Raw genomic sequence first — 22,322 nt, 5'->3', positions numbered from 1 at the left:
GCGGAATTGTTTTGGTCTTTTTGTGGCGGGTGGGATGTGAGCCTGTCCCTGACCTGTTAACGCTGCCAGTGATGGAGAATGGCTCCACTAAGGTGTAGCTGCCTGACCTGCGGGGTAGCACCCGCACATACAGGGAAAATGACTCACTTTCTTCTGCTGCTTCTGTGAAATAGGAATCTGTTTCAAGCAGTACTAAAGCTGGATTTGGTTGAAATTTTTGTTTGTTATTGCTTCTATACTAGTTCTTTGCATATTTTTGCCCTGTTCCACTATGGGATCTGCTGCAATGTTTTAGAAGTCTTGAAGTTATGAATTTCAAATTCGCAGTACAAATGCTTTCGTTTGTTTGACATCTACTTAACAGTAGATGTAGTGGGAACCAAAAATAAATCCTAGTGTTCTAAGCTATCAAAAGGTATCTTGGCGTTGCCGTTATGGTTTATAGCATTATTCCACCTGGTTCTGCTGGTGTGAGGTAAAATTTGCTGTGTGGAGATCTTTGAAGGTAAGCAGAACATGACTTGATATATCATCTTAAATCACAACTTGTGAAAAGTGTAAGCTGTCCAGCGTCTCCCAAGTTTGCCCAAACAACTTTGGAGAGGTATCTACAAAAAGCTTTGTAAGATAAACTGTACTGTAGCACAGTCCCTTTCTCTCAACATTTTTAGAAAAATAACTTTTGAATTAATATGCAAGGGTAGTCTAAGGAAGCCTCACGTTAGAACGAAGTAAGCACCCACAAAATGCTAAATCCAACTTCTTCCAAAGTAAAGAAAAAGGCTGAGAAAGCTGAGCCTTTATACCATGATGGAAAGGAGCTTGGGTCGGGTTATTTGATGGTAGTTTAGTTCTGTCTGTTCTCAGTAGAAAATACTGAATTAAATAAACTCCGTTAGCAGAAGTCCACCAGCAAGGACAGCACACCCTCGCTTAAGGAGCTTCTCGCCACGTGAGGTACTTTGTTGTTCTCACTGAGAAAGGGACGCTTGCTTTCCTTCCCATTAAACTAGGTCTTGTGCACTGGATGCCTGGCTGTCTTCTGTCTATTGTTAGCTAGTGCTTGGAGTCAACCAGTCTCTGCAAACTATTTTGAAAGAGTATTCTGAACTGCTGCAATCCCCTCTTGGCTGGTCCTTTGATCCTCTAGGCCTTGTGTTCAGCTCCTTGGTGAATATCCAGGCCTCTGGCTTGGCTGCCCTGTGCAACTCTCAAAATCTCTTGGCAGACTGTGCTAGCAGCATGGAGATGACTCTTCTCTCTGCAGCAGTAGCATGGGACTTTCTCAACACTTCCTTCTAGTAAGAAGCCTTGTGTGATCTCTTGGACTCTCTTGACAGAGGTCATGCAGGTGAAGTCACATGCTTCACGTTTAGTGAAAGGAAGGTCACTGATGGCAGCGATTGAAGACGCCACGTATTTTAGATGAGGCTGCATGTTTTGAGATTTGCTTCCTTGCTAACCCTGTCAGGTAGGTGCTGATGGGTGAAAAGTGCAACCTGCTGATAGGATTCCTTGTGCACAGTCATAGTGTCAGGCTCCTAGCTGTGTCCAGCCATCTCAATCACTTCCTCTTTCTTACAGAGGTGCAGTTGCCAGTTTCTTCTTTTGTTGGTGTTCAGAGCCAGTAAGTAAACAACTTGGAGTGGGACTGTGCCTACTCTCCTATTGACTTTGCTATTACATTGTTCCTCCCCACCCCTTAGGGATGGGAGCATGGGCTGCAGACACCTGCATCTGCTTGGAGTCCCAACAGGATTCTTAGCATAAAATGCTTTTTTTTTTTTTTTTTTTTTTTTAAAAACAGGGAAAGGTTCCTGACCCAGATAGCAAGGAATGGGGTGGGGAGGGCCTCTGAGGAAGCATAGCACATGAGCCTTAAAAGAAAATGTTGATATGCCTTTTTTTTTTCTTCTGTATTCTGCTGTCATAGGGATACTTGGTTCTGTCCTGTACCATTGACACTGCCAGAGGCAGAGTATGTGTCACTTGAAACCTCATGGCCTTAAGTGCAGAACTGACCACGGAGCAAGTAACTGCATCAGCCTGCTTACTGCTACCCTTTCTAAGGGAGCAGAGGTCTAGCAGCAAAGCATAGCGCATGGCTAAGCCAGCATTGTCCCCTTGTTGCTGTGCTGTGCCCTAGAGCTCCTGCTGGCAGCATGGCTAGCTCCCTGCAGCTGGCCAGGTGGGACACTCACTCAGTGCCCCTGAGCAGCTGGCGGAATGCGCTCTCTGTGCCGCACAGCTCTGTCCTCCTCCCTCTTGCATAACTGCATGGGAAGGGCCTACTGCTGTGGTGCAGTGCGGGGACTGAGCACTGGCACAGGTTGCCCAGAGAGGTTGTGGAGTCTCCTTCCCTGGAGATAGTCAAAACCCGTCTGGACGTAATCCTGTGCAATGTGCTCTAGATGACCCTGCTTGAGCCAGGGGAATTGGACTAGATGATCTCCAGAGGTCCCTTCCAACCTTGGTCGTTCTGTGATTCTGTGACCGGAGTACAGCTCCCTGGGTTGGTTTTTGACCCAGAATGGTGCCAGGCAGCACTGCGTTACCCGCAGAGGTCACACTTATCATCATCATCAGCAGGGACATAGTTCTCACCGCTAGCAAATAGGACCTGCAAGCAGGAGAGACATGGGCTCAAGCTAATTTACGTAGCTGGCTAGCTTAACTCACAGCAAGTAGCCACAGAGGTTCCAAGCTCATTTGTGAGAGAAGGCAGCGTGAGGAGCTATTTGATTTAGGATTGCAGACGCTCTCAGTCCTTTTTATGAAAGGCTTGCTAGGCACTTCATGGCAGTTAATTATGTCTCAACCTGTGAGCAAGCTATCGGTCACCTCCGCATGATAGATGGGGAAAGCAAGGCTAAAAGAGTTTGCCAGCTTCCTTGGGTAAGTCTGTAACAGAAGTAGCAACAGGAGCTGGGCTTCCAACTCACTGTCCAAACTTACTGCCTTGCATTCACTTTTCCCCAAATGCCTATCTAGGAGATAGATATTAATTTACACCTTGTACAGCCAAGTAGCTGTGGTCCTAGAAGAGTTCTTTTATAGCCAGGAATTACTAGGTGCACCTATTACTTCCTTTGCTGGTAAGTACTTTTGCTATTTTTCATTTATCTCTGAGAAGGTGACGCTTTCTCACAAAGGGCACCAGCAAATCAAACTCATGTCAAAGCGTGATGCTCTGGCTAAGCAATGAGTGCATATCTAAGCACAGGTACCTCCTCCTCACTCAACAAAATCCATGCCCATAAATAAAATCCATCACCATAGCAGGTGAAACGCATGTTCCAGGGCTGGTTCCAGTGGTTCAAATAACAGAACAGCACTTACTCAAGCGTGGCTGCCCTCAGGAAGAGCTCCGTCCTTACTGCTGGCTCTGAATAGGAAATTGCACCTACATCTCTTCAAGCCTAGTGAAGCTAGCATTCACCAGTTGTGGCTGACGGCTGTCAACGTACTCCAAGAACAGGCTGCCAGAAGAATCGCCTCTTCCACCCAGGACACCTGCAATGTCAACAACTGTGAGGTTGGCCTTTGCTTCCTGTCCCACACTGCTCTGCTCTAGAGGTATTTCACTGGGGAACATGGTGAATCCTGCATGTGCATGTACAGGATGGGGCTGAAGTGTGCTTGAGGAGCCTAGGATTTGATGCTAGCACTGGATGGTGTGAAGGGGCTCGCCTCTTCTGCCTCTGAATGACAACAGTGTTATTCATAGCCCTGCAAACACAGTATATCTCTGGGAATTCTCCATTTCTCATGTTTGTAAACCCATTGTCCAGCCAATATCTGTGAGGAGAACCTCCCAGGCCTCTGAGTGGTGGGCTGAGCATGTAAACTGTTACTTAATTAGGGAGGCAGACAGAGAGGCCACATATGGGATTAAAAGTGTGATCTTGACTTGCAGAACGAGCATTCTGGGCCCAAGATAGAAGAACCTTCCAGAAAGTAAGCCTTGCAAGATCCTGCTCCAATTAAGATAGGCTTGCCCGTCCCATGCCACTTGTTCCTACCTGGGAATTGTGCTCTCTCCAGGAATGGGAGTTTGTAGGTGCTCACGTGCAGGTTTGATATGAGTGGGGCCTGTGATGCAGCCCGCGCATCAGAGGCTGACAAACTTGCTTCATTTTGAACGTTAGATTAAGCTTGAGTAGCAAAGCACGAGAGAGCTTGGAAATACTCCCGTCCCTTTCACACTCCCTAGAGAGACAGAACCTGTCTGATTTCAATAGACATTTTTTTTTCCTCTATAAAAGTCCTAATGAGAAACCACCCTAGTCACGCTCCCAAAGCAGAACCCCAGCAGTGTCTTGAGTGTGAAAAAAACAGAGGCTGCTGGTAAACCAAATGGGCTAGACAAGCTTTTCTGTTCCCTTCAACATCGCAGCTTTTGTTTGTTTTTGTCATTTGCAGAAAACCTTTCTCTCCTTCTCAGTCACTTTCTCCTCCTTCAGTTGGTCTTTAAAAGAAACAGGTATTTTATGTCCCCCAAATACAGAGTTTCTTAATAACCGATACTCATGTATTTGCAATGTTATTTTGTTTATGAATAAAGCAGGTATTTGTTGGAGTTTAACCCTGTTCTTGCTCCACTGTACAACATGGAGGGGATTCTGTGGTGTGATGTCACGGATCAGAGAGAGCTGCTTACTGAGGGTGCATTACATTGCTGTTACTTTCCTTATGGACATGACACCTGATGGGCCACTGAATCAGCTAAAAAGCCACTTCTCCCATGGTAAGGTGGTGGGGAGCAGGTAGGGATTTAAGTGGGGAGGGCTGGGAACGTCCGCTCTACTACCAAGTCTACCTACCAGGTACCGTTTTGCACCCACCTGTATTGCTGGGCAGCTGTTTTTTCTTCCAAGAAAGGCTTCTTCTTGAGCAAGGCCGCACAGTTTCCTCCGGAAGACTTTGAGCACAGAGTCCTTTGCTGTGCATGAGCCCAGGAGAAGGGCTAATGTCTTGTCATGGGGCTGAGGTGGGAGGGGGGTTAGGGCACCCTGTCACTGAGGTGAGGGGGGGGGTTAGGGCACCCTGTCATGGGGCTGAGGGGGTTGCTGGGGCATCTTGTCTCTGAGGTGAGGGGAGGGTTAGGGAGTCTTGTCACGGGGCTGGGAGGGGTTGTTAGGGCACCCTGTGACGGAGGGGAGGGGAGGGGAGGGTTAGGGAGTCTCCTCATTGAGGGGAGGGGAGGGTTAGGGTGTCCTGTCACGGGGCTGGGAGGGGTTGTTAGGGCACCCTGTCACTGAGGTGTGTGTGTGTGTGGGGGGGGCAGTTATTAGGGCACCCTGTCAGGGAGCTGGGGGGGTGGTTAGGGTGTCCTGTCACTTTGCTGGGGGGGGGAGGAGGTTGTTAGGGCGCCCTGTCGTGGGGCTGAGGGGGCTGTTGGGGCGTCTTGTCTCTGAGGTGAGGGGAGGGTTAGGGAGTCCTGTCACTGAGGGGAGGAGGTGGTTAGGGTGCCCTGTCACCGGGCTGAGGGGGGTTGTTAGGGTGCCCTGTCACTGAGGTGGGGAGGGTTGGTTAGGGCGCCCTGTCACGGGGCTTGGGGGGGGGGTTGTTAGGGCGCCCTGTCACCGGGCTGAGGGGGCCCAAGGAGGCGACGGCGAGGAGGCAGCCCGGGCTCGGGAACGGCTGGCGCACGCCGCGCAGGTGAGCACCGCGTCGCGGTCCCCGGCAGGCCGCGGCCGGCAGCCCCGCGGGACGGGCCCGCGCCCCCGCCCCGCCCCGCCCCGCCCCGCCCCGCCGTCCCGGTGCGCGCCCCCGGGACGAGGGGCGTCTGCCTTCGCCTCATGCCCCAGGCCGGGCCCCGGGCCGCGCCGAGCAGGGGCCCCGCGCCCCGCATACGCCCTGGGACTATGCAGGGGGTTGGCGGGGTGTGCTATGCGTTATGAGCGGTCCGGGGCGCCAGCAGCTCGCGCTTTCGCTCGGTATTGCCGTCACGGTTATGGAGGTTGCTTACGGTCTTGCTATGCTGCAATCAGGTTCTGGGGCCCGCTGGCAGGGTGCCCCACACCTGTATCTCCCTCGGAGTTATGACGGGCTGCTAGGGCGGGAAGATGCACTATCCAGGACGGGGGGCCGCGCTGGGAGGTGGGCCCGGGACCCTGTATACCGCCCAGCGTTATGCCGGGCCAGCACCAGTTGCGCATGGTTTAGCCACGTGCCAGGGCGGCGGGATGGCGGAGCCCCGCAACCTGCATGCCGGCCGGCTGTATGCAGGGCCTCTGCGGGCCGGCGAAGTGATATGCAGGGCGCGGGGCGCGGCCCGGCCCCGCTCTCTGGCTCGTCGCCTCACAGTAAAGATGGCGCACAGCGGTCGGTGGCGCTTCCCTGCCCGGCCCGGCAGCGGCGGCTGGGGCCGCCGGGGGCTGGGGGGGTCCCGGCTGCGGGTGCCGGCCGTGCGGAGCCTGCGAGCCGCCGAGCCGGCGGCGCCGGCGGCGGCGGGCGATGGGGAGCGCGGCGGCCCGTGCTCCGGCGGGGCGGCGGGAAGCGGGGGAGGCGGGGCAGCGCCGGGCTCCGGCGGCTCCGGGGGCCCCGCGGCCGGGGTGGGACCTGGCTTCGACGCGGCGCTCCAGGTCTCGGCCGCCATCGGCATCAACCTGCGGCGGTTCCGCGCGGCCTGCGGCGCCGAGGCGGGCAGCGGAGAGGTGAGGAGGGGCGGCGGGGCGGGCGGGCGGGAGGGAGGGAGAGAGGGCGCGGCGCGGCCCGGAGCGCGGTCCCGGCCCGCCAGCATCCCCGCTCCGCCCCGGCGGGCGGCACACCCCCTGCCCGCACACCCCCTGCCCGCGCCCGCCGCGCTCCTCCCGCCGCCCGGACACACCTACCGCGCCCGCGGCGCCCATGCTGCCGCTCCCGCCGCCGCGGGGCCCCGCCGCCGCCCGGCACAAAGGGCGCGCCCCGCCGCCGGGCCGGCGGGGGGCGGCGCGGCGGGGAGCCGGGCGCGGCGGGCGGGCGGGCGGGCGCCGGCCGCCCTCCGCCTCCGCGCCGCGCGGTCCCTCCCCGCGCACGCGACTTGCCGCCGGTGTGTCCTCCCCGCCGCCGCCTCCATTATCCTCCTCCCGCGGCGGGGAGGGGGCCGCGCGCCCGCCGCCCCCCGCCCGCCGCCGCCGCCGCGCGGGGCCGCGGAGCGCGCTGCCGGCGCCGCGAGGTGAGGGGGGGGCGGCGGGCGGGGGCCTGCCCCGTGCGGGGGATGCTCGGGGCTGCGGGGGGCAGCGACTGCCGGGCCGCGGGCGCGGGCAGCCGTGTCAGCCGCCGGACCCTCCCCCGCCTCCTCCCCTTCGCCGCCCCAGCTGCACCTGGACGCCGAGCGAGACCCCAGGGGCGGGGGATCGGTGAGAAAGCAGTTCAGTTGCACGGACCAGCTGGCTTATGGATTTTTTTGGGGGGGAGGGGGGGTGTTGTGTCGTTCTTCTTGCCTACGTTTTTTTTTTTTTTTTTAAAGCCTAAGCCAGCTAGAACAAGAGTCTGACAACAACCCACCTATCGACAGAACAGGGAAGACATGATGGGGGTGTGTTACTTACTACAGGCTGCACCATTCCTTTTCTGCGTTTCTTATTTTGCATCACTTCTTAACTCTATCATTGCACGGGCAAAAAAAAAAAATCCAACTTCCTTTGTAACAGGAGTGGTTCTTTTCTTAAAGACTAGTTGTGTCTCTTATTCTAAAGGCAAATTGTCAGGTATGGGGTAGGTGAGCATATCTCTGTATATACTTTGGCCTTTTAAAAAGCATTTGTGTTGCTTTTTTGTCACTGATGATATGCTAGTCTATTAAAATATGTATAAAAGTATGTTTTAGTTAGTTTTCTTAGTCTTACTTTTAGTATTTTCTATTAGGTTCTGCAGAGCAGGGCTAGTCAGTCTCAGCTGATCTAGAGTCAGTTTTGGGCTGCAGTTCCAGCTCCAGCAGGCTGTGGTATCTGAAGGAGGGGGGTCATATTCACAAACTCAGAGTTGATCATGGAAACACTTTTAACCTAGTGAATACAGCATTGACATTTTTAACGCAAACTGCCCATCAGCATCCCTTTTATTTCATAAAATTCTTACAGACTTTTTTCTAATATTTGTAAATTTATCTATCTGTAATAGACTGGGTTAAATGGAATTTATTATATCTCCTTAAAAGAACTTAATATCTCACAAGTGCTAATTTACTGGCAGAAACAACTGAAATCTGGCTAACCACTCAGACCACAAAGTTAACAAGTTGGGAACTTTTTATATGGGGGTGGGAAGGGGAATGTCTTGGGGGTTTCTGTTTGTTGTATTGTTTTGTTTTTTAAGGATGACATTGGATTTTTATTTTCTGCCATTTGATTTGTCTTAAAGTATGTTTTGGTATCTCAGACCTTTAAAATATCTCAGAAGATCTTTGCAAGTTTGGCTTTTAGGGTATCTTTGCTTAAAAATAAAGCAGTTACATAAATCCTTAGTGCTAGCAGTTGATAAAGAAAGTGTCTCTTGGATCTTAAGAACTTTTATTGAGCTATTAAAAAATTCTGCCTTACAATATTATATGCAGTGGAAAGTAACGGTAAAATTTCTCTGTAGCTTGGTGGCTGTAGGTTGAGGTTCATCCACTCATCAGCAAGGAAGGAGTAGACCCAGGATGCTTGTTCTCACTCTACAATTAGAACAGTTAATAGTGTTCTGAGGCAGATACTCTTGTATATTCAGTGTGGCATACAACTGTAGTTGGTTCAGTAATTTTTTTTCCCATTGCCAATATAGGAACATTTCTCTCTGTCAGTAATAATTAAGAACCAAAGTATTTTTTACTTTTTAAAGACCTAGTTCTCTGAACTGCTGACTTATGCTGTATGGATTTTATTCAGAGTGAAGATCTCACTACTCTAAAGTAGTACAGCACAGCTACTGGTCATCAACAGTTCTAGGACAAACCCTTCTCTCTTGCTATGCAAGCTTTCTGCGTGGTGGGAGTGAGGGATGTGGAAAGAGCTCTGATACATCTAGGAAACAAGTGGTTGCATGCCCATGGCCTTTTTGTAAGGAGAGGGTGGCTGTGTGTTTTTGCTGAAATGGTAAAGTTCTGATGCTTGCCTGGTACCTGAATTTGGATTTAGTTTTTTTATTCTAGTGTGGGTTTCCAGAAGTCCCCTGCTTATTAGGACTCGTTATGACCTTTGAATAGCTGCTGAACACTTGCGCTGTTTTCTTCTGTGGCTGAGGTCTTCCTCCATCTATGCCAATTAAAATCTTCATCTGAGTTTTCATTTGGCATCAGAATAAAATCTTAATTAACAATTTGAGTTTAGGAATCCGTAGTGATCAAAGCAAAGTGGAAGAAGCTGTGCTATATATTTATGTACATTTTCCATTCTGATTGCCTTTTTTTTTTTTTTTTCTTGACATCTGAACAGCACGCTGCGCTCTGGTCTTAAATTGTGTAAGTACCTACCAAAAATGTGCGTTAATATCAACATTTAAATTGATTTAATAGGAAAGTAGAAGTCCAGAGCAAGTATTATAGTCAGTTTTTCCCTTGTCTCCTTTGCCATGCTGCAGAATGTAGTAGATTTTATTTGCAATATAAAAGGTACCTGAGTTCTGGGTGCGCCTGGGTCATATGACAGTTCTAATTTCTTCAGTGAAATCCTGATATTAAAAAAGCTATGTCAAGTGCTACTTAGTATTTTTAAAAGGTAAAGAGAGGCAAAGGATGTCACTACCTCCTCCCCAGTTTCTGGTGACTTTGTATGAATCCTTTGCTTCTCTTGCGGTTTAGTTTTTCACTGAGTTATCTTGAAACCAGCTTGCTTTGAGGGAGCAACATTATAATATTCGACTTTGGCACGGTAAGAGCGAGTGGGGATTTTTTGCATAGTAAAGCTATAACTGGTTGGAAAAAATGGCATCCATACTGAATGTTACCCTTTCTGCTTGATATGAATGATGGTTAAGTAATAAGTGGAATTTTTACACGGTTTAAAAACCTTCAGCTGTGTTTTCTTGATTTGTTATTAAATATTTGGTGTAAGAGAAGTCTGTGTATAGCTGTTATTTATTTGTTAGATCTGTCACGTCAGGACTCCCTCCCCACCCCTGAAGTTTAATCGAAGCTTCAGGAGATGAAAGTTGACTGTGACCGCATGTGATGGATGCGTGCTGACAGTTCACTTGATAAATCTGCATCAGTTTGAAAGTGAAAACTTAAGTTGCAGAAACTTGAAAAAGAGTTTAAAATGGAATAATGATAGTAATGATAGTGACTCTAGTAAATTAAATGTTAGAGCCTTAGATGTTTGCTAATGGCTGGCTTGTTTTGAAATTGTACTAAATTCATGAGCTGAGAGGAGTGGCTTCCTTATTATGGCCACGGTCATGCCTGAGCTGAAAGTACTGATAATTCTTTCCTACACTTGCATTAAAATTCTGTCTACCTGAGAATTTCCTTTCCTAATTCTCTGTTGAATGGTCATTATAAAACTGCCTGTATGTTTAAGATGTGAAGTGCAAATATGTAGTCCTGCCTGTTATTGGTAACATTATTAATATATATGAATGGAGAGATCAACTGTTTCTGGGTATTGGTGTAAAACAGAACGGAAATGATAAAGTACTGATCACAGCCCAAGAGATGTAGGGCTTATTTTCTTCATGCTTGCTCTCCTTTCTGAAGAGTTAGGAGCTCACTTGTCGGAAGTGTGAAAATTGAAGTACATGTTTTAACTATCCTAGCCAGTTTCCTGTTTCCAGGATTCAGTCAGTGTTACAAAGCACTCATAACTTTTAGAGCATTGGTTTTGTGAAGCTTTTTGGGGAAAAAATTCTGGTTTTTGGGGGAGGAGGAGGAGTGTTTTTGGTGCAATGTCATGTCACACCTCTCAGGGACAAGAGTGATAGATGACATAGTCTCAGAAGAAGAAGCAGTAATGTACGTTGACCTATTTGCTCTGGGGCTTTTTGACATTGCACTTCCCTCAACTGTAAAATTCACAGGACAGACTCCTGCAGCAGTGTGTTTCACCACTTTTTTGTTTTGTTTTGGTGTTGAAGACTAAGTACTGAACTACAGATTTTACTGTACTGCATTTGGAGGAAAGAGGTTGGGTAACTCTGAGACAATTGTTCATTTTTTTCTTTAGCCTTTTTAACTGGCTTTCAAGCTCTTCCATGTTGAGGCTGCCTCCTCCTGACCTGTTGAGTATATGTGAAACAGTACTAATGGGTTCCACACGCAAGTGGTTAAAAGCATGCCCAGTAGTATGGTGGAACGTACTTACTGAGCTTTCTAGCTGTGATGCCAAAGCTTGCTACCTGTACTGCTTTTACATGGTGAGACTTAAATGGAAAAACATGAATTAAGGCAGGGAGGCAAGGAGGCATGTTTGTTTCAATAAACAGAAAACATGTTGCTCTTGTATTCAGAGGGAGTGTTTTGGTAGAGGGGCTTTGTTTCCTTGGTTCTGAAGGGACAGCAAAGGCTTTTCTCTTCCGCAGAGTTTTCTTTCTCGACTTATCCTGTAGAGTGCCTGAATAAAACGTAGTATGGCATTTATTCAAGGCATCCTCATTCCCTCCAGTCTCTTAATTAGACCAGATAGTTTTGTGATGAAATATCAGTATAGGGCAGACAAAGAGTAACATTGCTGAAACACTGTATCTTATTTCTCTTTTTGTGTTTGGTGGCCACTGAGGGTGACTTTGGCAAAGAATGTGGGTTCTTGCAAACTATTAAAATTTGAAAATTCTTGGGCAGCAAATCCTTTTATCTAGGTGGCCATGCTGCCTAAGCCTCTGTTTTCTCACTCTTGATATTAAAGCTCATTATGGTCAGTCTCCTCAGTTCAGTCTTGTGCACAGACTGTAAATGAATTCTTGGCCATTAAGTTTAAAGGGATACCACAAAAGATCTCGAGAACTCGTAGAAGGATGTGTTGTTTTTTTTTTTTTTTCCTCTACGCTACATCAGAAAACACATAGTTCAGCTGTTAAAGCATTTAAAAAATATTTTAATTCTTTGTTGGTGACATGCATTTCTGTAGAAGTGAAAGATGGGTTTGCTGCTATTAAAGATGTTCTTTATACATTGATTTGGCAACTTAGAGTATAGCTGCATGTATGTAGAAGTATCTGAAGTACTTCAGCCTACTGCTTTGATGTTTCTGGGCAACTCTGATTGTTATGTCTGCTTTTATTTAAAAGCAACCTCTGGAATTCTTTCCTGTTCTCAGTTGTCCAAGTTCAGTGAAAGTATTGTATTCTAAATGTTCACTTATGGAACCAAGAGAGAGAGAGATTTAGTTTGCCAAAAGTGCTGTGTTGCCAGAACTCCTAGATGTGGTTCAGGAGGCTGTGATCTTGCTTTTCTCTCACTGGGTGCAAGTTAAATTTTTCTAGGATATAGTTTGGATGACCCCTTTCCTCAGAGGTGGTATTGAAAGCTTGTTGTGATCCAAATGAAACCATTTCAGGTGCTTTAAAAAACATTTCCTGTTTGTTTAGAGTGAAAATTGTAAGTTAGAATTATTCATGTAGTATATAGGAATATAGATTATATATACTTTGTAGAGTATTGAGTGTAGAGCATAGGCTGGGTTGATGGAACCATAACCCTGCAGAAAACACAGATTAATTGTGTTTTGGTAATGGACTGTTTTAAGTTAGTCTTTTCTGCCTCTGATTTTGGCCCAGTGGTGAGAGAATAACTGTATTCTTACCTCTTAACACGGGATAGTTGTATTTTCCTTCTGGCAAGCTGGCGAGACTGATCTATGCGCTCGGTAATACTGTTACGATGGGTGTTCTCTGAGCTTGAGCCCACTAAAGAGCAGCTTGCTCTTTCTAAATCTAAAATTAGGTATTGTCCAAGGGAATTTGGCAGAGGGAGTTCTAATCATGTCTGTATTGTAATTAACTGCTGCAGGTATAGATGCAAACCAACAGCATGGGTGTGTCTTTCTGTTGTTCCAATTTGGAAATTGTCTTGGGTAGAGGTGACATTGTGAAGTTTTACTTTGCTTTCAGGAAGGTCTTGTAAGAACCTGCTGTATAGATCAGTACTGTTTTGAGGAGAAGTCCTAGTAGATTCTATGCGACATTCCTATTCTGAGCTTCCAGATACTCATCCAGTTAAAGAATGAAGGGATAAGTGGGCCCTCAGCCTGATAAGTATGTAATAGTAACCCCCCCCCCCCCCTGTTGGTTAGTGACTTTGCATTTCAAAGAATTAACTTCAGTAATCAGTTGTGAAGCATCTTTCTCAATTACCAGATGACTCCGCTCCAGTCAAAAGCTAAGAGTGCACCCAGGGTTTGTCTTGGGGGTTGCATGTTGCCAACCTCTAAGGATGTTTACTCTTTTGAAAGAAGAGGAGTCTGTTAGATGTTGTGCCATAGTTACTAAGCAAGCTTCTGAATGAGCTTCTAAAAATAGCATCTCTCTTTCCAAGAAGATGAGGTGCTGTATAATTGGGGCCAAAACCAAGATGGTGGACAGGAAGAGAAGTAAATCATTGTTAGATAATTCTATTTTGAAATTAAATAAACCTCTTTAAGAGCTGGTTGGAACAGTTGCATTGCTGTTTCTAGTGCTTCTGACCGTCAGCTTTGATGACGGTCCTGTGCAGCTTTAAGAATCCATAATGATATGGGTTATACTATTATTCCTTGGAGAGAGATCAGAAAATCCATACCTTCAGGATATTTTTCGTCTGAACATGGATTTTCCTCTGAGGTCTTCAGTCAGAACTTCCATGAAAAATAATTTTACTCAAGAGTGTTGTAATAGATTAATTTCATTCATATAGAGATTTGCTTGCAACTTTCTGTTCTTGAGGTAACCAGGTTACTTCAAGAAAATTATTTATTCATCTGCTCACAACTTTGAGATTTAAGCCAGTTTATATAGTCATATGTTTTGTTGGGAGACGTATGTGGAAGCTCTGCTGTCCAGATCAAGAGATCGCTCCTTGTCTGCTTAATTAGATGTCATGTCTTGCACGAGACGAGCTTTTTCTCATCCTTTTATTTATCATCCTGAATGACCCTTTTTTTTGTGTCGCATTATTCTTTCTCAGGTAAATGGGGTCATGTTCAAAACTGTTATGGTTTTTAATCACTCTCCATCTGTTGTGCTTTACAGTAACTTCTGCTAGCAAAGCTGGAGAGAGCCTGTTCCTACTTAATTTGCCTCAAAAGTGAATTTTGACATGTGACAACTGACTGGATGTTTTAGCCTTGCAAATGCATGCTGGGATTTACTGGCCTTCTTGATCCTTTCTAATTCTGTTAAGTTGTCTCTCTCAGATTGTGAAAAATACCTTTTTGAGGTCAATGATATAGTCATGAATGTTATTGAACAAATGGGAATGACATAGTGGATGTGCTGCTTGTGGTTATAAATGAAGCCAAAGTAATTGTTTTTGAATAGGGCTTTTTACTTTAGGCAGTTTTGGTGACTGCTTAGTAGGAAATAAGAAGAAATGATCATTCCCAGGATACCGGACAAAAGCCAGAATTAATACATCCTTTTGGAAAAGTAGATTAACAGTGCTCAGTTCAAAAATAATGCAGGTTCTAACAGTGAATTATGACGTGCAGATGCAGCAAATATAGAAATCTGCAGGTATTAGATCAGCACTAAAATAATAATCAAAAATAACAAAATGAACAAAACAGTCATAGTAGCCAAATAAGCATACAGGCAGATGAAACTCGAGACTGTCAGACAGTTGTGTGGGGTTTTTTTGTTTGTTTGATTGTTTGTTTTTGCTTCATGGTCCCAGCCTCCAAATATATGTAGAGAAGTTGTATCTTTCAAAATTGTTTGTTGATAGGTAGGGTTGGAATAGAAAATTTCTATGAAGTCTTATGTGAACTGCCCATTCAGGACAGTAGGAAATGGGGATTCTTCCCACAGAACTGAGGAAATCATGTATATTTCTTCTTTTCTCTAGCCTTCTTCAGTATACAATTCTATGGAAATTCTCATCTGGGGCAGGCAAGAGGGAAACAAACCTGAAAAACTCCTCAGGGGAAGTAAAAGTTGCAATTATGATTATGTACTTCTTTTCACAAAGTGCAGAAAAAAGGTGGAGGGGTGGCTGGAACGTTAGAAAATCAGGTAGTGAGTTCCTGTGCTGCCTCAATCCCAATATTTTGTTCTGGGCAGAAGAACAGTTATTAGAAGATGTGCTTCTGTCATGTGACGCTTTTACCTTTGAACACCAAACTGTAATGTCATAACTTTAATGACATATTTGTTTTCCATTCCTAGAATTTAATTGCACGTAGTCAATGTTTTTGCAAATTAGTTCTTCTCAGCACAACCTCATGGTTCCTGAAGGATCTTCATTCTATAAAGTGCTGCGAGTGCTTGCTATCTGCTATTTATTGGTCAGTTTTTTACATGCTAGACAAGGCTAACTTAGTTCCCTCTGTTACTACTTGTATATATTGAGATCATCCTATCCAGGGGACTTGCACTTCTGTGTTTGTTTTATAAATGCCAATCGTCACACTTGCTAGTGGAAATTAGATGTGCAACTCATTGGTTGCATACGTGCAACTCATTTTCAGAAATCTAATTACAAAACCACTGTATTTGCAGGTTTCTACCCCTGGCAATTTTGGCTTTCTCTGGGGGTAGAAAGATTCCCCTCCCTCCCATATGCTAAATACATGTCCACAAATGCTTTTAAATACAGAAATCAGATTTGATTTTTTTTTTTTTAGTTTTGTTTCTAGTTGTCTTTTTACTTTTTGAACATTGTAAGGGCAAGCTGTTGGAAGATTAGTTTCCTTTGGTTACTAAGAGCAATAGAATGATTTCATATTCATTAAAGATTGCAATGTGTTTTTGTGCATCTAAGGACTGCTTCGTCACTCTTTATACAGATAAATAGCAAACATTCCATCATACTGATGCTTTCCAACAGGTTTTAGAAAGGAAGAAAATTAATGTAATTGGGAAGATTGAGTATAAATGAAAGTGAAATAACATTAATGTTAACTTAGTACGTGGAGACACCAATAGTGGGTTGAATTTAAGAGGGGGGATCCTAGTGAATACCCCGTGGCCTGTAGCACTTGGGCCTTTCCTATTGGCTGAGCTCAAGGGTCTTAAAGGGTTTGAACTTGTTTCCAGAAAGTGAAATAGCAAAATAAACGGGCAAACAAATGTATGGACCAAATTGAGTTAAGTAGGGATCTGATGCAAGCCCTGACAGTATCCTTTCAAGAGCGAGCACCTGCAAAAGTCAGATTCAGAACTTTTTTTTTTTTTAAAGTAAAACCAGAACAGAAAAGGTAAAACCATGCAGATGTTTTAGTAGTGTTTGGGTAACAAATAATGATTAGACAGCATTTATTTGTGCATCTCATCCCATGGTGACTTTTGTGAAAAGAAAAAGCCTTTAAATAAAAACTCATGTCAGAGGGATATGAATTTTTCATTTTTAAGTACTTGTATGCCACATGAAGATGGAGAATTCTGTTTAACTGGGTAGATAGCATTGAAATTGTGGTAGAGAGAACTCTGTGTAGAGATATGTTTTTCACACTGCAGTTTGTGGTTCTGGAACTACAGTGATGAGCTACCAGCATGAGTTCAGAACTGTTCCTACTCAAAAAAAAAAAAAGAATGAAGCACTGGGGAACTGTTTAATTGGAGCTGAGAGACTCGGAACTGAATTGTTTTATGAAAACAAATTGTTGTTATCTTCTTTCACCCAAGTGATCTTTAGGATAAATAATTCTGCGGAGTTCCACATTCCTTAGATGGAAATGACAAAGACGGCTCATGAGATTCTGTATGCGTTAGAACTCGTTTAGTCTTCCTTTCTGCAAGAAGATCCTCATTCTTTTTCTCACTTTTAGCTCAGCAACCTACTTGCTTCTGAGAGCACTTGCTTCTGCGATTCAAAAACCGTAGCTGTGTGCATGCTTGATCAAGATATATCCTGCATAGCTCCAATGTAAAATCTGTTTTAGTATTTGAAGAGGCAGGGAAAACTTGGTGAGCAGGATGCAAGGAATAGCATTGGACTGTTGCTTTTGCGATCCCCTATTAAAATATCTGGAAGGGTAAGGAAAAGGGGATTATAAGGATTTCATAGTGGGAGCAACAGTGAAATTAACAGGTGAAAAGGGAGGAAAACTGAAAGCCATTGCAAGTTCAGGGGCTGAATGCCAATGTCTGAACTTTGGAGGAAATAGAGTCTAGCAGCTAGAGGAAGGATTGGGAATTGGAGTTTCAAAGCTTTATGTCCTGATGTCCCAGAAAATCCCTATCTTGGGCAGCTCACCGTCGCTGTGCTTATATTTTACCTACTTGTAGCATGCTTGCTCTCCTGACTCCCTGAATTAGAGAGGTGGGGTAACGCTAGTGGTTTTTAACACTTCTCATTTACGTGACTGTAAGCATGCTTTAATAGTTTCTTCTGCTTGCGGCAGTGAGTTCTGTTTCCTCGGAAGGAGTGTGCTGCTTTTACGCAAAAGTAAGCCTCATATGGTGTTTATAGCGAATGTACACCACGTGAACGTTACTGGGCGTTTGAACATGTAGCAGGTCTCTATTCTTGGTGGTCTAATGAAGAAATTACTTGGAGCAAGTGGCTGTTTGGGTTACGTTTCTGAACCTAACTGTTCATATGTAGCTTATTGCTTATCTGATTGCTTTCTCCATCTCAGTGTTCAGAATATTTCAGCATGAATTGGTTTCAGTTAAGAGCGTGCCCTTTTGTTAGCGTCAGAGACCCTTTCTGCCCGATGCGTGCGTCCTTGCAAAGGCAGCCCCTGTGCAGTAGTGTTTACATCTTGCAGCGAGCCCACGTGCTCCGGGGAGTGGCAGGCAGGCGTGACAAGGCGATTGATCTGCAGTGCTGTGTGCAAAATGAGCGTGGAGTGATGCACTCCTGCAGCGTTTATTTCGCAGCTCTCTATTTGCTTGATTTCTATTAATATATGATTAAAGTTGAGAAATGATAGTTTTTCCCTTTCAGGGAAAGATCTTGGATTCTTTTGAGGAGACAGTCGTATATTTTGGAGTGTGTTTGATGCAAGATTCATCTGGTAGAAACAACGCTTTTGGATTTGTGGTGTGAATCTTTTGTATCGCTTTATCAGTGCTTTTTCCTGTTTTCTTGGCATCATTGCTGCAACTGGGAAGAGCAGATAGGCAACAGGAACGTGGGGAAAGGCTGCACTGACCCCTTCAACACAACGTGCAGTTATATTTGCTTACAGCAATTGTGAACTGCAGCCTAAGTTTGTATATATTGTAATTGACTCACTGGAACATATATTTGTGTTGAAAACTGGAATGACCTTCTGTTCAGAAAATTTACACTATTTGCATTGTTTAATAGCAAGGATCATCAAATAGAAACCAAACAAAAAATTGAGAAACAGTTTATCTTAATGCTTGTTTCTCTTTTTCACGTTCCAGGTTGCCTGTAAACATGTAAAGACAGTTTTCCTATTCTAAGTCAGTTACGATAAGTGGTAAAATAATGTAGTTCTCGTAAACAGTCAGCACTGTCACAGCTTTCAGTAGTATTCACAGGGTAGGTATCTTGTACTTGGTGTTTTTACATATAAATCCTATTAAATGTCTAATGTTAGTATAGAGAGTTTTTTCAAAAATAGGTGATAGTTGTCATCTCCATCCTGTTCCCTGCCTGTTCTTCCATAGCAGATCTACGTTCCCAGCTTCTGGAACTAGGAAAACTTGTCATTTGAATAAAAGTTTGAAATGTTTCAGATTTTATGCTTACAAAGGCAGTTAACATTAAGAAGGTGCTTTGATGATATCTGTTTGAGGTAGTAACTCTCAATCTGTGAACTGCACACAGGTAGCAGATTACCCGGGTGTAGAACCCGCTGTTTTGGGAAGTCAAGGCTGGCCCAGCTCCCAAAGGGGAGTTAAATATGTTTCCTGTTTGTGGGGCTCGTTGCCCAGGGTCGTGGCGAGTGGCAACTGTAATTCCCCACTTCAATAGGTGTTTCATCCCAAACTGGCAGATAATGGTCTCTGTATGTGTGGTTTAAGATCCTAAAATGAAATCTCTGTTTCAGTAGCTGAAATTTTCATGGTGGTCCATTCTGTAAGTAGTTGAATTCAGAATTTATTATATAGAGCAGTAGATGAAAACAGGCACTGTTTTGAGAAGATATTTTAAAACAGATGTAAGAAAAGCTTTGCTATGTTGCTTTCCTATTCCTTTTTATTGTTGTTATTAACAAATACTGTTAAAATCTTATATTAATTAGGCCTAAGGTAAATCCAGTAATAGTATTGTTTATTTCTTGGCACTGCTGAACTTTTCTTGTTCAGTAGTGTTGCACCTTTTCAGTTACAGTATACTGTTTTTTGTAGTACCTTCTTACCTCTAAGCTTTTGCAGAGTCACATTGTTACAGAAAATGTAGCGTTATTATGGGCACCTTTGGAGTGGAATAAAATAGTTACTTTCTAGCATACAGCAACATTGCACAATAGTTTAAAGAAGGAAGCAACAAATGGCTGTGCTCTTTTCAAGCTACAGAGAGACTTAAGAATAGAGAGCATAATTGTCTGAGTTGAGATTGTACTAGGAAAACTGGATCAGCGTAAAAAGGTATTACAGTAGATGATTAGGACTTACATTTTTACAAACTGCCTGAAGAAAAACTGTCTTAATGTGAACAGAGTACGTTTAATGTCATGTTGGAATATTGATTTGGTTTGCTGTAGCAAAAATTGCCATTTAATAATAAACAACTTTTCGTAGAACCAACGTGTTCTTTGTTGTCTTGCACCTTAGACCAGTACTATTTTCTTTGTAATCGGTACTCTGCACCTTTTCTTCCTTCAGCATTTGTGGCTTTTTTCCCCCCTTATCTTTCTTATTTGCTGTTTCTTCTGTCAGTGAAAAAAACTTTAAAATGCAAGTCAGGTCTTCATCTCTTAAAGGCAAAATCTAAAGTGAGTTTAAAAAAAAAATTAAGTTTTAGCAAGAATCATGTAGTAGAGAGTCAGTTGTTAAGAAAATTATCCTTGACTTTCAGTAGTGTCACCTAGATGGGTATTAATTTCATCATTCTTTGAAATGTGACAATTAGTAAAGGTTATGGTATGCTTTTTTTTGGTGATAACTTGCGGGAACCATAGGAGAGAAAGCTTGTTCTGGCACTGTACGAGTTGGTAGTGCTTCTAGCTATTCAGCACTATTTCATACTGTGGCTGTTGTGGTGAATGAATGAGGTCTACGTCTTAGGGATGACTCGACTGCCTGTCAGTAATTTTAGTGAAGCTGAACTTCTTCGTTAGCCAGGCACGGAGGTTGTTGTGAGATGGAACTGATGGGGTGGGAATCATCTGAATGCATGCAAAGCTCTGGAGCAGTGATAGAGGCTCTGTCATACTGCAATTTCCTTGCAGAGGCCACAAGCATCGCTGTTGGTTCTTGTGCAAGCGAGTGGCAAGCCTTCCTTCAGGGAAAGTGGCCAGTTGTCAGAAAGGGACTTGAGTGAGTCCAGAAGCCTCGCTTAAATTCCACTATGCTTGGGGCAGAATTACAGACCTCACATACTTCTGCTCATCCAGAGAGACTTTTAAATGAGTTTGGGAGGAAGTTAGTCTGTATTTATACTAGAAAAAAAATGTAAAAAAAAAAAATTATTTTATTTTATTTTTATTTATTTGTTTGTTTTTTTGCTTAAGTATGTCTTTAGGGTAGTTTGAATAATAGTTTACAGAATAAACCTCTTTGTGGTTTGATACAAACAGCAGATTTTATGCGCTAAAGGTTTGATTTCATGCAGGTTTGTCCTTTGTTTCCCCATAACTCTTTTTCATCCTACTGTAGTTGTAAACTATAGCTATTACATATACTAGTTGCATTTCCTTTTTAGCAGTTGTTTGTTAGAAGAACAAATATGGGTATGTTACTTGGTAGGGGCAAATCCTTTAAAATCTTTTCATGCTTTGATCATAGTTAAGTGTGCTTAGTGTTAATATCCATGCCTTCAAATTTAAAATCACTTTTTCATTGTAGGATGAACAGTTCTTAGGTTTTGGTTCAGATGAAGAAGTCAAAGTACGAAGCCCCGCCAGGTCCCCCACAGGTATGTTCAAGTATCAGCGTTGGATGCTGACTTTGTATTTTCCTTTGTGATGATTTTGTCATGTCTCTCCTGTTTGTTGCAACTATTATTTTCCATTAGAATCTCAGCAGAACATACTTCTTCCCTTGAGGAAGCTCAATCTCTTCAAATCTGATCCACTATAAAAGTCAAACTAGCCTTTGGATTCAACTTACTCAGTTTTAGACGTTTGCTGTCATTATGGTCTCTTAGATCTGATTTATTGTGGAGCAGGGGAAATCTGAGTAAAAAAAAAAAAAAAAGGAGTGATACTAATGAAACTAGCACTCATAACCTGATGTTAGTAATTTAGAGAAGCAGTTATTTTAATAATAAAGATCTAGTTTAAGGAGTGTGTGCAGCTGTGGGTAGACATGAGTAGTTGTAGGGAAAAATAGGTGTATGTAGTTTGCTAGTGAAAACTTCTGTCAGTTCTTGGGCTCAATATTTCTTAAGAAAATTTCTTCTAAGATACAGTTGCAACAATCTAGCCTTTAAAGAAAAACAAAAACAAGCAAACAAATAAAATGCCCCTCTTACCATCAAAAAAAAAACCCTGGTTTGAATTTTTTCATACCTTACAATAGGTTAATTATCTGCTATAACTGCAACTTTTTTCTTTTTTTTTTGTTTTGTTTCGTTAAAAAGATGTGGAAGACTTAAGGATAAGTTGTAATAAATTGTCTTTTCAGCTTTCAAGATGTAGGATCAAATCATGAGTGAACTGCAAGTGAATGTGTTTGGTCTTGATTTAGATTCTTGTCAATAAGTGCTCTCACCACAATACTGTACTCAATTTGGCCTTGCCAGCAAATTCTGTTGTGGAGAGCCATGGTAATAGGGTATTTCAATGAAGAAAGAAGTACATTGTCAAAACTATGTGAAGACCCAGAACAGGAATAGCTGGGTTAGTGGGTATGGATTGAAATGCATGGGTGGAGGTGAGTAATCAAGTCTTGCACATCTGCTTGATGATTCTAAGTGCAATCCTAAGTGCAAAATATATTTGAAAACTAAAAACAACTTTTTTAGTAAATTATATTACATCAGCCTCTCCCTGCACGTTGTTCTTGGCTTACTGATTTATCTGTTAGCACTGCAGATGAATGGTACTAGGGAAGGGGGATTTTTTTTTCCCCTTTAAATGGCTATGATCTGCTAAAAAGTCTTATGTGTGTTGGAAACATTGTATATGCCTCTATGAGTTACTGCTCCCTTT

General features: G+C 44.0%; 1 protein-coding gene and 1 long non-coding RNA gene across 2 annotated transcripts in view; one reads left to right on the top strand and one right to left on the bottom strand.

The window, feature by feature from the left end:
- Window positions 1-1,799: 1,799 nt before the first annotated feature.
- Window positions 1,800-5,733, bottom strand: LOC104140986 (uncharacterized). Its single transcript, XR_693447.2, has 3 exons — window positions 4,845-5,733; window positions 3,340-3,513; window positions 1,800-2,620 (listed from the first exon to the last, which is right to left on the bottom strand). It is a non-coding gene; the product is annotated as an uncharacterized lncRNA (long non-coding RNA).
- A 581-nt stretch (window positions 5,734-6,314) lies between these two features.
- The window catches only part of KMT2A (lysine methyltransferase 2A), a 55,642-nt gene continuing 39,634 nt past the window's right edge, over window positions 6,315-22,322 (top strand). The window contains exons 1-2 of the mRNA XM_068916822.1: window positions 6,315-6,659; window positions 21,016-21,085. Coding sequence (XP_068772923.1) covers window positions 6,315-6,659; window positions 21,016-21,085 — 415 coding nt within the window. The remainder of the gene's footprint in view (window positions 6,660-21,015; window positions 21,086-22,322) is intronic.

Source organism: Struthio camelus, chromosome 22, assembly GCF_040807025.1.
Source record: "Struthio camelus isolate bStrCam1 chromosome 22, bStrCam1.hap1, whole genome shotgun sequence".
NCBI lineage: Eukaryota > Metazoa > Chordata > Aves > Struthioniformes > Struthionidae > Struthio > Struthio camelus.
This window is presented reverse-complemented; position numbering and strand designations above follow the sequence as displayed.